This window comes from Anopheles bellator, chromosome 2 (assembly GCF_943735745.2).
Source record: "Anopheles bellator chromosome 2, idAnoBellAS_SP24_06.2, whole genome shotgun sequence".
Taxonomy (NCBI): domain Eukaryota; kingdom Metazoa; phylum Arthropoda; class Insecta; order Diptera; family Culicidae; genus Anopheles; species Anopheles bellator.
Window position 1 is genome coordinate 18,186,924 of NC_071286.1, and position 12,764 is coordinate 18,199,687.

The window sequence follows — 12,764 nt, forward strand, 5'->3', positions numbered from 1 at the left end:
CAATCATCGTACGTTTATTGTTATTCCCTGCACTGTAGCATGAATCCAATCAGTGCCGTGCGTTATCTCTGCCCATTTTGGGAATGATGTTTTTTGCACTTGATTATTGCTGCTACTTTTTGGTTCCGGTGCGAGTCATGCTAAGCGCTCGTCAGCGTTAGAGAGCATAGTCGAGGTGGTGGATCGACGAGGATCCATTCCGAAATTCATAAATTGGCGCTCCGGAGGGTCTGGTGATAGCAATTGTTAGAAGCGCTAATATAAAACGCGCTGCTAACGCTAGTGGCTGCGGCAGTCAACCCCTGCGATCGGTCAGCATGGAACTATACAGCGACATTGTATCGCCACCGTGCCAGAATGTTTTGCTTGTGGCGAAAAAGTTGGGCATTTCTCTGAAGCTGAAGAAGGTAGACTTCAATGATCCGGCCGATGTGGCCGCTCTGACAAAGGTAAGTCAACGAGTGATTCGGCGCAATCTCGGTACACCTCGCTGCAATGCTTCAGCTCAATCGTGTTTTAGCTCAATCCTCAACATACGATCCCAACGCTCGTCGACGATGGGCACGTTATCTGGGAATCGTTCGCCATTATGATGTATCTGGTGGAGAAGTATGCCACGGACGACACGCTCTACCCAAAGGACACGAAGGTGCGCTCCGTCGTCAACCAGCGGATGTTTTTCGACATCGGCACGCTGTACAAAAACGTGCTCGCCAACCTCGAAGCTGCCTTGGGCGGCAAAGAACCGACCGACGAGATGCGCGAGAAGCTCCGGAAGGCGCTCGATCTTGTGGAGCGATTTGTGACGGAACGACCGTACGCGGCGGCCGATCATTTAACCATTGCCGATGCGTGTATGCTCAGCAGCATCAATGCTCTCGGGTGGTTCAAGTACGGCCTGGAAGCCTATCCAGGCATCAGGGCATGGGTGGCCAGGGTTTCCGGCGAATTTCCGGACTACGATGCCTTCTACAAGGAAATGCGCGAGAAGACTGATCAGTACATCGAGAATGCCAATTCTTCCAATTAAATAAAACGGAATTAAAATGTGCCCAAACCGTTACGAACTGGTTTTGAATTCAGCCGTAATGCTGCATAGTTTGTTAGCATTCTATAAGCCCCAGACCAAGCACTAATTGTCACACATCTTAATTTAACTCACGATCGATGGCACGATCGAAATCATTACTCATCATATCACGAATCAGATACAAACATGTCAGATGCAACTATAAATTTGACTTCCGGTGGTTAGATAGGTTTGACATGATAACCCAGCAGCAGGCAAAATAATTCATCGACGGTTGATGTTCAACTAACACCCTGGAACCAAGAGGTTCAAAAACGAATCGAACCTGGACAATCAAATTAATTCGAACTCGTTCAAATTATGAAATGGTTATTCTCTCGCTTACAAGCTTGCAGCTGAAAAAGCTGACTTGCATTGTAGCCAAAGCGCTTATTTGCCATCGCTACGCGCAAGCTTACGCTAATCTCCGTTGAAGGAAGAGATTTGTTTAGATAAGGATACGTTATCTTTAGCTCTCGAATCACACCTCCAACCGGTAGGCGGATAAAAGTTTTCGGTGCATTTATTTTGTTACTCCACTTAATAGGTTTTATTTAATTTTATCGGTACTAATCTGAAATTTGGGTCCAAAAAAAAAGATGTTAAAAAATGGGATTATCACAAACATGTCGACATTAAAGCATAGACGAAGCATATTGAAAACAGTTGACATCAACAGAGCGAAGGAAATAGTAACATAAGATCATAAGTCAGTTTGGTTCAAAAAGACAGTCAAAATCTGATTTACGTTCTCAAGAATCCGAAAAGGCGGATCATCAAGCAATCGCAAAATCAACAATTTTACAATCAAGCGCTCCCTTTAAACAAAATATTCAAATCCCTTTGGCAAGTGAACTGTAAGTTACTTCCTTTAATTTTTAGCCTTGTTAGTACCTTTGGATAACTTTTTATATCATTTATTGTAAAGCATGATTCGCATAGCTCTTCAATGGGCATTAACTACGCTATGGCTAAACAGTATCGGCTGCAACACATCCTTGCATACCAGAAAATAACCGGCATTTTATAACTTAACTAAAATACCGCGGCAACTACACACTCTTCAACAGAAGGTAGCGATGATGCCAAAGCGATAAGCCACAGCTATAGAAAGCAAAAAAATAATGTATGTTGATCGATAAACGTTAGTTAATCAGTAAGTGAACTGATAAATGCTGATAAAATATACTTTTCCGAATTGTTGCATTGGGAAGAGTAGGAAGTTTTGTGTGTTATGAAGGGTGCACCACTTTATTTGCAGTTTTCTTAGCAATAAAAACATTTGAGAAAACGTTTAACTCATGTTTTCGTTTTTTGCAAACCGATTGATTACTGTAATATTGTAGTATTGTAAATTAATGGAACCATCAATCGAAAATGCGTTTTTTTAACTATAAGAACCCACATAAAGCTTTGGTATATGAAGCAGATATGCGATATTTCAAAGGCAACCCCTATCTTCAAACTGTCCGATCGTTTTGGCTCAAATATAGCCTTATCGAACTAATGCAATAAATCGACAAGCTTTCGTTAACTTTGTGTTTAGATCAATCAAAACACGGCGATACGGAATATCCCACTGCTAGCTGGTTCTAGCAATCGACGATTGGTATCGTTATACTGTTAAATACCAGGGTAATTGCACATTCGTGATAGATTTATGGTGCAACTTTCGTCAAACCTATTTTCGACTTTATACTATATATCTTAACAGTGCACATTTTTATTTAATTATGATGAACCTAATTACGTATTTTTAAAGTTTACATAATTATTTTATAAGGCAATATCTGTTGTGTATAACATATATTTTTTCAAACTAAAAAAGAACTGTGACTAACTTATTGTAACTGAAATGTTGAAACAAAACAGCGTCGACGTGCCATACGTCTGTCGTAAAATGAAATTATCTCGTTCAAAGTCCGCTTCCATCTGTGGATTAGTGGCTTCACCTACGGCAAGCCTATCTACATTGAGTAAGAGCCATGACAATCTGCAAAACGGCCGGTACAATTATCTACTAAGCGAGGCGCCGATAAATCCGTGCAGTTTTTGGCAGTTTCTAGGTGTGTTTTTTGCAACTATGAGTACGGCACAAACACGCCAACAATGAGCCGATGTGTAGGCCAGGTGTAACCATGGTGCACTCAACCGTGGCTAACGGTTCACGGCTCAACACTAACGAAATGTGCATCACCAAATTAGGATAACCGGTAGCTAAGGGCACTGATAACGCTAACGTAAGTTGCTAGAAGCTGTAATCAACTTTATCCCTTGTCTTATCCACAACGAACATGAGCAGGGGTCTTGATTTTACGTTGTTTATTTTAGACCCTTTTGTTGCATAACGCTAATCTTATCGCGGTGCGAGTGCCAGTTTTGGGGACTCTAAAAATAAAACAAACGTTTAGCGCTTTTTGCAAGCAATTTCGTGAAGGTAATTGACCAACGTGGAGCGTTTAAATGTCAATACTATTCATTGTTCATCTTAAAAAAAAAATTCTCCCTTGACTCATTCAACGGGCGACCGTTGTCAAGCTTAAATAGAATATTATAAAATATTTAAATGTAGTCAGTTGGTACCAGGGAAGCGCCGACTAGAGGTTGCCACGGCCCAACGTTTGTTATCGGTGGTCGAAGTTCTACTTGCCTTTGATTTATGGTTCGCAAGGGGTGTAAGATTTCGCGAACTGTTCTTCTTTTCGCGACTTCATTGCGTTCAGGTACTCCATGAATGATTAAATAAGAAGACTCGCCGGCACAATCGCGAAGAAGTTTGTGACGCTGCGTCGCTAATCGTGGCCGAAAGCCGAAAGTGCGTGCCGCCCGTTGATACATCTCATAATTGCAACATCCGCCTGCGGATGAAGGCGTCTGGGTTTATAGTTGGACCAGACGCGCCATGGAGAGGATGAATCTTTGTCCAAATAATCTCGTCACTGTTCCATCCAACCGCCAACTCCGGATACTGATACCTGGGGCTTTGGTTACCGAAACTGTAACTGTAATGAGACTGATCTTCTTACAATGGGACATTCAAACACTAGGAGATTTTTTTTTCTTCTTCTTCTTTTCTGTTATGCTGCATTTTCTCTGTAGGAACGTTAAAACGTTATTGTATTTACAAAACATTTATAGAAAATTGTCAAGACCACAAAGTTTTCAGTTGTTAGTTGTGATCATTAAAATTAAAATGATCTCTTCTTACCTTTATTTGGTCAACGATCGTCATTCAGTCGGGTTGATTAATTTTACTGTGACTCACCGTAGCTCCGTTTGGTAAAATTTACAGTTACCGAGCGAACGGACGTACATCGGAGCACGTCCCTCGACACACCAACATCGGCAACCCGTCCCCGACGGTATTACGAGTAAGGGTCTCGCGAAAATATTACTCCTGTAGTGTAGCTTCTCGCGCATACCAACACACGGTTGCAACCTCTTCCTTCTCTGGCGCCGCCGTCCTCCAGGAACCCACGCCAACCGGCCATGCAGCAGCTGGTTCCCGTCTGCGGTGTCCGCATTGTACTCTAATCTATCGAATTAGGCACCCTATCGAGTTTGGGCGAATGCACCACACTAGTGATAACACCTCCACCGTTCACCACGCCGAACCAATTCCCGGATCCCAGGGCTGAACCCATATCGCCGCCCCTCCCGCGACGCTGGCCTGTTCCGCGGCGAGGTTTAAATAGGAACGTCCAGCCAGTGCGAAATCATCAGTTTGAAACTGTCCATCGTCCAGTGTACTCGTCCCCGTCTGTCGGTAAGTATGGCGAGCCGGAATTCCCCGTTCGTTCAGAAATTAAACAGTAGTGGAAGGACCGGAAGATTCATGTGCGACAGAAGCGTATACCCTGTGCTCCGTTAGCTAGTAGTGACCCTGCAGTGCAACAGGAAGTGGTAGTTACTTAGCATTCCGTTTTCGTTTCGTTTCGTGCCCGGCGCAGCTTGCAACACTACCACCCAAAATGACCCTCAAGTCCGATGCCGTCTTCCAGCGCATTGCCAAGCGCATGGAATCGATCGACCCGAACAACCGCCAGGTGCAGCAGATCTACAAGTTCCACATCCAGCAGGGCGGCAAGACCGTCAAGACCTGGGTGCTCGACCTGAAGGCCTGCAAGCTGACCGAGGGGGAGGGCGCAGCGGAGGCCACCCTTACCTTGGACGACGAGATCATGTTCGCCCTCGGCACCGGTGCCATGCCGGCCAAGGAGGCCCTGGCCCAGGACAAGCTGGACGTAGAGGGACAGGTTGAGCTGATCTTCCTGCTGGAGCCGTTCATCGCTTCGCTGAAATAGTTGCGCCGTACTGCAGCAAACAGAGCTTGGTTAACTTATTCTGCACCATTCACCAACACTAATCAGCACAAACGAACGAAAGATTCCTTATTATCGTTATTGTTTCTGTTGGGCATCGCCGCGCCTCCATCGTGCCGGTCTTGTTACTGTTTTTTTTTTTGTGTCTTAAATTATTGTCGTCAACCACCACTGGTGCAACATTTGTACCGGTAGTGGCTGCAACCCACCACCAATTGCCGCGAATGTTACGGTAGTATTGGTGTCACTAATACTATCGTAACATTGGCGGTCCGGTTCTGGGACTCCGTACGCAACCAACATCGTACCATCCACGCTGTGCGGAAGAATGACCATTAAATGATGCTCGAAAACAGATGCACATCGACAATTGTGTTTTCTTCCGACTCTCTCCCTGGTTTCATTTTCCGTTCTGTCGCGCGGCCAATGCACACTGATAGTGACACACATCTTGTCCCTGCCGTCGTTGGATATAAGCCACGCAGCGGATCGATTAAGATAATGGGTTTCATGCAACGAAATATTCTAAACAAATCAGGCAAATTTTCTTTGCTCAAACGGTACCTTATCGCTTCTTTCGACTTCTTCTTCGATACGCCATCACTTGTGGCGCGAGTGCGTCCTCGGAAAGATTGCTTTTTCGTCGGTTTTATTGTTTTATTGGGCTTTGGTTCTGCTACAAACATTAAGCTAAACGCTCTGTTTTTTGCGATTGTTTTTCACTCTGCTCGTCTCCACTTCACCAACGTAGCGTTTCGGTTTCCTTCTCATCCATATCATCCCGCTATCGCCTGAATGGGTTGGGCGCTTGCAAAGAGGCGTAGGATTCTAGATCCGTGCCTGACCCGACCGTGCCCGAGCGCTGCTGGAAGCGTAGCATTGAACAGCGGCAACGTAGAATCGCCGTTCGATGGATAGGCAGAAATCTACGAGTGAACCTGGAAAACTAAACTAAATACACCAACCGATCCTATTACCTTTTAAAAGTTTTAACTGTTTCATAGTTGTTCCGTCTGTGCCTGTGTGGGTTTTATACAATTATTCTTTGCCAACAAATGGTATCCGGCCTCTTGCTTGATAAAGGTATGTGTTTGGGTTTCTTCGAGTGGACGAAGGGAATAACAGTAGTATCCTTGCAACAGGAAGTACCTTGGCTCTGGCTTTAAAATGCTACTTTATACGTGCAGATTGTGAACAGCTTTAACTTCAAGTGGTCGGTTCGTGCATTTTTTAACAGTTGAGGGTCGCAGTGAACGGTACCTACAGGCGACGAAACAAAGCTCCCGCCAGCACGGTGTACACAGAGATTCCTGCCACTCGATCTAGCGTTCGCATCCGTTTTAGCAGTCTTTTCTTTTCCTTACCAACTTGTGGTCAACTTCAATCTCGGCGAACTGATAGGCGGCGGCAGAGCGATTAAAGAGTCAAATGCTCCCTTTCTAGAACATCGTTGTTTCGCGCGGTTAACAACGAGCATGTCCGTTCAGCGATCTAACTATCGGCTATTCCAGCTAAAATGGGCTCGGATTGTGATTTTTCATTTCGTTTTCAGAGTTTGCTTTCAAGTTTCGTAAGTTTCAGCTGCGCAGCTGTGCGTGTTTCAGGTGACGCATCGTTACGTACCTTGTCTAATTTCGCCTGCGAACCCAGTTTAGTTTAAGTAGCAAATTTGCTATTCTATTTCGAATCGCTTTCTGTGATTCGTTCTTCTCCTTTTCTTAAAATAGGTTCAGAGATTTTGATTTTTGTCGTTAATCTTTCATCCGATTACAGCAACTACTTTGCGAACGTGGCCAACGAGGATCAAACTTGTGGGCCTTAGAAAAGCTTTTCCAATTATTTGCATTTTTCTTCATTGAATCGTCCAACTTCCACGGTGATCTTCTCGCTCTGCTCACTTCTTCGCTGGTCAACTTGCGGGACGTAGGTTACTAATTGATATAATGTAGGCACAGCATTAACGAGACTTCGTGGTTTTTCTATACACCTTTTATTCCTGTATTGCACATGCACCGTGCGTACACGCGGAGCAATCACGCCCTAGCATACTTCTCGCGCGGAATGTTGCTGGGATCGGCAATGGTAGCCTGGGTTCGGCATCTAGCAAAGCGCTTTGACGTAGAAAGTTTAGCAAATAAATTTGCGAATAATAATACTTAAACACATACCACCTATAGATAATTGTGCGCTCGTGACGAAAAATATAAGCTCAAAATATAACGCTTAAAATTAGCTAAACAAAAAGAAATTGCGCAAGCGCGATATGTTTACAACACGGACTGAGTACATTCAAATAACAAGGTTAACGCAAATAGTTGTACGCAGTTAGAGGTAACGAATGAAATCACAACGCACTTCCCACGCACAAGAGTATTGTGTACGCATTTAAAGATCGAGCTCCACTCGTAATTACAGGAACAAGAGCACAGCAATAGAAAAGACACAAGTAACAATGACAATAAAAAGAGTAACATGAGAACGGTTAATAATATTTCTAATGTAGCTAATTTAAATAATAATAGCAAGCGTCTATCCAAATCATGTAACGGATGTAAACGGACAGCAAACGAAAATATGCGACAGGCTGCTGGTAAATGATTCTTTTGCTTTTTGCACAGAGCAATTCTAATTTGGGCAGCTCAATTGAAATAAGCACCTTAACTGCGCCATCAGCAGCAATTATTAAACTCCCACTCCGTGCTTTATTCCGTAGCAGCTGCAGCTCGACTAGTACGCGGAAGAATGAGTATCGATAGACTTCTTTCCCCTGTAACCCTTCTTCTCGTGCGGAATGGAACAGAAAGCCTGGCACCAGTATCATTATCTTAAAACGGTCATCACCCCAAGCATACGAAAGCCCGAGCCGAGCTATACGAGTCGAGCTATTTACCATCGTTCGATAACTGTTGCAGCTGCTTTTGGAATGAGTCCAGCAGACCGGTAAGCGTTAGGCAAAACCCACGACTGGCCGGTATCAGGGGAAAGTCAGGCGAAGCAATGGCCTCGCCAGCCGTTTGCGTCTCACTCACCATTTCTACCGCATCACGGTGGCCGGGAGCAGACAAATCGCTTGTTGCTTGTAGCTGTGGGGCCACCAGGGGCGCTGGCTCTTCTAGATGGGAGGAAAAGAAAAAAAGAAGTATTAAATAATTTGCCTAATCTCCGTACCATACCGTTCATGCACACCTGTGTCCTCCATCGTTGTACCCTGACGTTTGTAGTCGTTCGACAATTCCATCCAAGCACGGATTCGCTGGTGCATCTGGTGACCACACGTGCGAAAATGTTCCAGTATTTGTTCACGGAACAGCTTGGGCGGATTCGCCATCAGTTTCGTCATCGATTGCACCAGTTTCAGCAACACCATCTCGTTATACATTCTCGAGTTTTCCTTTCCCTGTTGTGAACCTAAACGCAAAACCAAAGGCGTTCTCAAAATTGTTCGCAAACGAAGTACACACAAAATGGCTCCGAATTAATCACTCACCTCGCAGCTTCTCATAACCAGCTTCGTTGAAGTACGGTTCGGCCACCAAAATCAACCCTTGGATGGAAACGATCACCTGCAGTAGGGTGCTTGTGGGGCCCCACAGCTCGGACCCACGACCGGACCATGTGCCAAGCAGCGAAACGCACACTTTTCCATCCTCGTACAAATTCGGGTTCAGTCGATCGCTACAGTAGCTGATGTAGTGGCAGAGCGGCGGCTCACGTGGGTAGTTCATGCCAAGCTGCACATCAAACAGAAATAGCCCCCCCTCGTATGGTGTGTTCTGTGGGCCCTCGATCATGACGCTCAACAGGTCGAGTCGATCCTCGAAGCTGCGCACCCAAACCCCGGGTGGTAGCCCCGTCCGCAGCAGCCAGTGCTCGCGCTGGACCGCCTTATAGAATGTTTGTGCGTTACTTGTTTGAAACACCGTGAGGTGATACTTGTGCGAAGTTGGTGCTGCTTCCACAATTTGGAAACGCTCTGCCGGCACTGGCGGCGGCGTGAGATTGTTGTCCTCCAGGGCCGGTGAAATCAGTTCCGAGCCGGGCGGTGCTTCACTCGGCGTGTCCGGGGTGGCTGCGAGGGGCGAAGCAGGAACCGACACCGACGACGGCATGTTCATCTCGACGATCGTTACGATCTCCTTGAAGGCCACATTTGGAGCACATCCCTCACAGTACCGTGTGTTGATCATTTCCAGCACGTGGCGTAGCTGAACCTTTAGCAGCGAGCAAAGCCTGGCTGGAACGGATTCCCTGTCCGTCGCCTCTTCCGCTTCTTCGCTCTCTTCACGTTGTTCGCTGCCGCTGGCAAGATCGAACACCGAGGTGGTGTTGTTCAGCTCATCGTTCATGCTCATACACACGTTGTTCACAAAGTCCAGCTCCATATTCAGCAAGGTAGCATTGTCACTGCTCTTCTCATTGACACTTTCCAGTTCCTCCACGCACTCACCACTTGCGGTACTGTCGGGCGTGATCGGGCTGAAAAGGGATCGCTTCGCACTGAGCGCCGCTCGTTCCACGCTACCGTAGGGTCCCTCGGCCACCGGGGTAGAAGTTTTCGAGCCGGGAGTTTGATTGAACAAACGGGCCTTTTGATCCTGCACTCGCTCAGCCGTGGTTTGATTGTTGGACTTGCGGACCCGTTCGACCAGCCCCATAAAGTGCTGCTCATGAAAGAAGCTCGTATTCATCAGCCGGTCCAGATGACGGCACTTCTTGTACACCATCATTAGCTTCCGCATGATCTCTTGATTCTGGACGTGCGGGTTCACGTTGAAAAGCTCCTCGAGTCGCCCAATCGCGACCCGGGCTCGTTCGAGGTTCGCCGCCAGTTTCGTTTTCGAGACGAGTGGCGACGGATTGTCGCCAAACTCGGACGTCTCGTCTTCGGTTTCCCACGAGTTGTTGTCCGATTCGACGCTACCCCAGAAGTTGTTCTCTCCATCGTACTGTCCCACCTCAAAGATATCCTGCGGCCAACACATACTAACGCGCCCATCAACCCACCACACCTTCACCATGCCGTTGGTGTAGTTGTCCACAACCTGACCGGCCGTCGATCCTTGTGCGCCTTCGTCGCCGCTGAAGTTAGCGACCCGGATCACGATCGTACCGGGCCGATACTGGAAGTCTGGGTGATCCTTCAGGTCGTACACGCTAACCTCCGACTCGCCACTGTACGTTGGCTGCGGTTCGGCGGTACACGTGTACGTGCTGAACCACTTCACCCGCGCCGTACGGCCTCGGTGGTCCACGTTCTGTATCACGCCGTAATCACGAAACGATGGGTTCATAGCCGGGTCCGTGTTGCCAGCCAGCACAAAGTCACCGGGAAAGAACTCGTGATCGTCCAGGTGGTGGATAGGCCGTAGCTCCGTCGACGGGATGTTCGACTCGATCGTCCCATCTTGCCAAACCACCGTGGCAGCGCTGTAAACAACCAACGCCTCGGTCACGACCTCTTCTCCGGCGTTCGGGAATCGATCACCGCAGCCTGCAGCCTGTTTGCGCTTCAGCTTGCGGACTCGCCTGGCGACTAATGGAGATTTTTTCGGGCTCGTTTTAGGTGTCGTAGCCGAACAGTTGGAGCCCGCTCCATCCGACTGATCTCCGCCGTCCTCATCATCCGTTTCCCATTCGTCGCTCTCGCCGACATGACCGTTCGCGATGTCTTTCGGTATACCTCGCACCGACAGCTTCTTTCGTGATCGTTCCTTCGCAGGCGCTTCGGCGCTGGTTGAAAGCAGCTTCGAGGGAGCCTTCTCCACACCCTTTACACCATCATCCGTCGCTGGCCTGCCAGTGGTAGTATCGAACCTTTCCGGTAGCAGCTTCCGATACCGGCTGGTCATTTCCTTCCTCCAGGCACTCTTCACACATATCACATCCTTCTCCTCTAGCGTTAAATAGTTTTTGTCGTTGATTTGCAGCATGCAAGACTCAAACAGGTTAAGCTTCTTTAATCGTTTCAAGTCGTCGCCGGTTACGTAGTCTGGTGGTTGTTGCAGTGACCCGATGCCAGCATCCTCCTTCAACAGTTCCAGATCTTCCCCGGCACCCTTACACTGCCAGTGCACGGTCACACCCTGCAGTTCCACCGACTGTACGGTAAAACGCCGCTCGAGGGACCAATTTTTACGACTGTACTTCATTTCATTCGACGTCGTCAACCACTTGCCGTTGACCAGCTCACTCATCGGACCCGCCAGCTGCTGGCCAGGATAGAAGAGCGTCTCCGAGAAGTAACCCGTTCGGAAGCGCATGTTAGGATCGCGCAACAGGCAAAGATCGTTCACCGGGCACAGTTCCACCAACGAGCCACAGGAAGATCTAGAAAAGGGGTGAAAGTGAGGTGAAACTAGCAACATTGGGGGTCCTCTAGACAAAGGTCCACTTACTTCAAAACCAGCTTTTCATTGATTTGCTTTGTGCTGCCGACCCACGAATCCAGACAGACGGCATTATCCTTCGGCATCGAGAGCAATGGCCGTAGCCGCTCTGATGGCACGTTCCGCACAACATACTTTGTACCGGCGATTCGCAAATCGGCCCGCACGGAAATCTCGTGACAGTAGCCTCGCTGCGTGTCACGGCCTGGCACCATTCGGCGCACGACATCGCCCGGCATCAGCGTCCGGTCAACGAGGCCAACCTGAGGAGTTAAAACGAAACAGAACATTACATTCGATGAAACAGTAACAATTACATAATCCGCAGGGAAGGTCGTTAGCGGAATGCAATAGGACAGGAATGTGAAACGTATCCAACCTTGCGCTGCTTGATGATTTCATCGTAACCTTGCGGATGCCAGCAGGCCCGGATCTCGCCCCGCTTCAGTGCATCCTCCTCCGGGGCCGTTTCCTCTTCGCTTTCATCGTAGTTCTCAAGCACCAACCCGAACTTGACGCGACCGGTTTTGGGGCTGAAGCAGAATATCTCATCTTCGAAGAAGTATTGATTTTCCAACTCGTCGTCCCCTCCAGCTTCCTTGTCTTCTTCTTCTGCCACCTGCTTATCCTCTTCCTCCCCGTCGCCGCGATCTGGCACCTTCGGCACGGTCTGACCGACCGTAGGACCCGTGGTATCGCTCACCTTAGGCCCACCACCATGCTGTTGGAGGAAAATCTGCGATGGTCGTGTGATCCGCGGCGTACCGTCGCTGTTCATGGTGGTTCCTCCATTTTTCTGCTCACTGTTCGGCCGACTCTTGATAATGGCTGCCCGCTCAGCACTTTTCACTTTCTCCATTACTGCCACCAACACCAACCGGGCCGCATTCGTTTTGTTCGATGAGGCGAAGCTGCTGATACACGTTCGCACTGTTGGGCGATGGAAAATGTGGCTTTTCGTCGACCGACCAACGAAAAACCATTCCC

At 47.8% G+C, this 12,764-nt stretch overlaps 3 protein-coding genes across 3 annotated transcripts; 2 read left to right on the top strand and 1 right to left on the bottom strand.

Moving 5' to 3' along the window:
• The first annotated feature begins 317 nt into the window (after positions 1–317).
• LOC131207126 (glutathione S-transferase D5-like) lies at positions 318–1,030 on the top strand. The gene is made up of 2 exons (XM_058199734.1): positions 318–449; positions 521–1,030. Exons 1-2 carry the CDS (start codon positions 318–320, stop codon positions 1,028–1,030), a joined length of 642 nt encoding a protein of 213 aa, XP_058055717.1.
• A 3,599-nt stretch (positions 1,031–4,629) lies between these two features.
• On the top strand, positions 4,630–5,884 carry LOC131209645 (peroxisomal multifunctional enzyme type 2-like). The gene is made up of 2 exons (XM_058202755.1): positions 4,630–4,835; positions 5,020–5,884. Exon 2 carries the CDS (start codon positions 5,041–5,043, stop codon positions 5,371–5,373), a length of 333 nt encoding a protein of 110 aa, XP_058058738.1. The 5' UTR covers positions 4,630–4,835; positions 5,020–5,040; the 3' UTR covers positions 5,374–5,884.
• A 2,389-nt stretch (positions 5,885–8,273) lies between these two features.
• Positions 8,274–12,636, bottom strand: LOC131207127 ((E3-independent) E2 ubiquitin-conjugating enzyme). Its single transcript, XM_058199736.1, has 5 exons — positions 12,157–12,636; positions 11,787–12,040; positions 8,879–11,718; positions 8,578–8,799; positions 8,274–8,503 (listed from the first exon to the last, which is right to left on the bottom strand). Exons 1-5 carry the CDS (start codon positions 12,634–12,636, stop codon positions 8,274–8,276), a joined length of 4,026 nt encoding a protein of 1,341 aa, XP_058055719.1.
• Between the last annotated feature and the right edge of the window lie 128 nt (positions 12,637–12,764).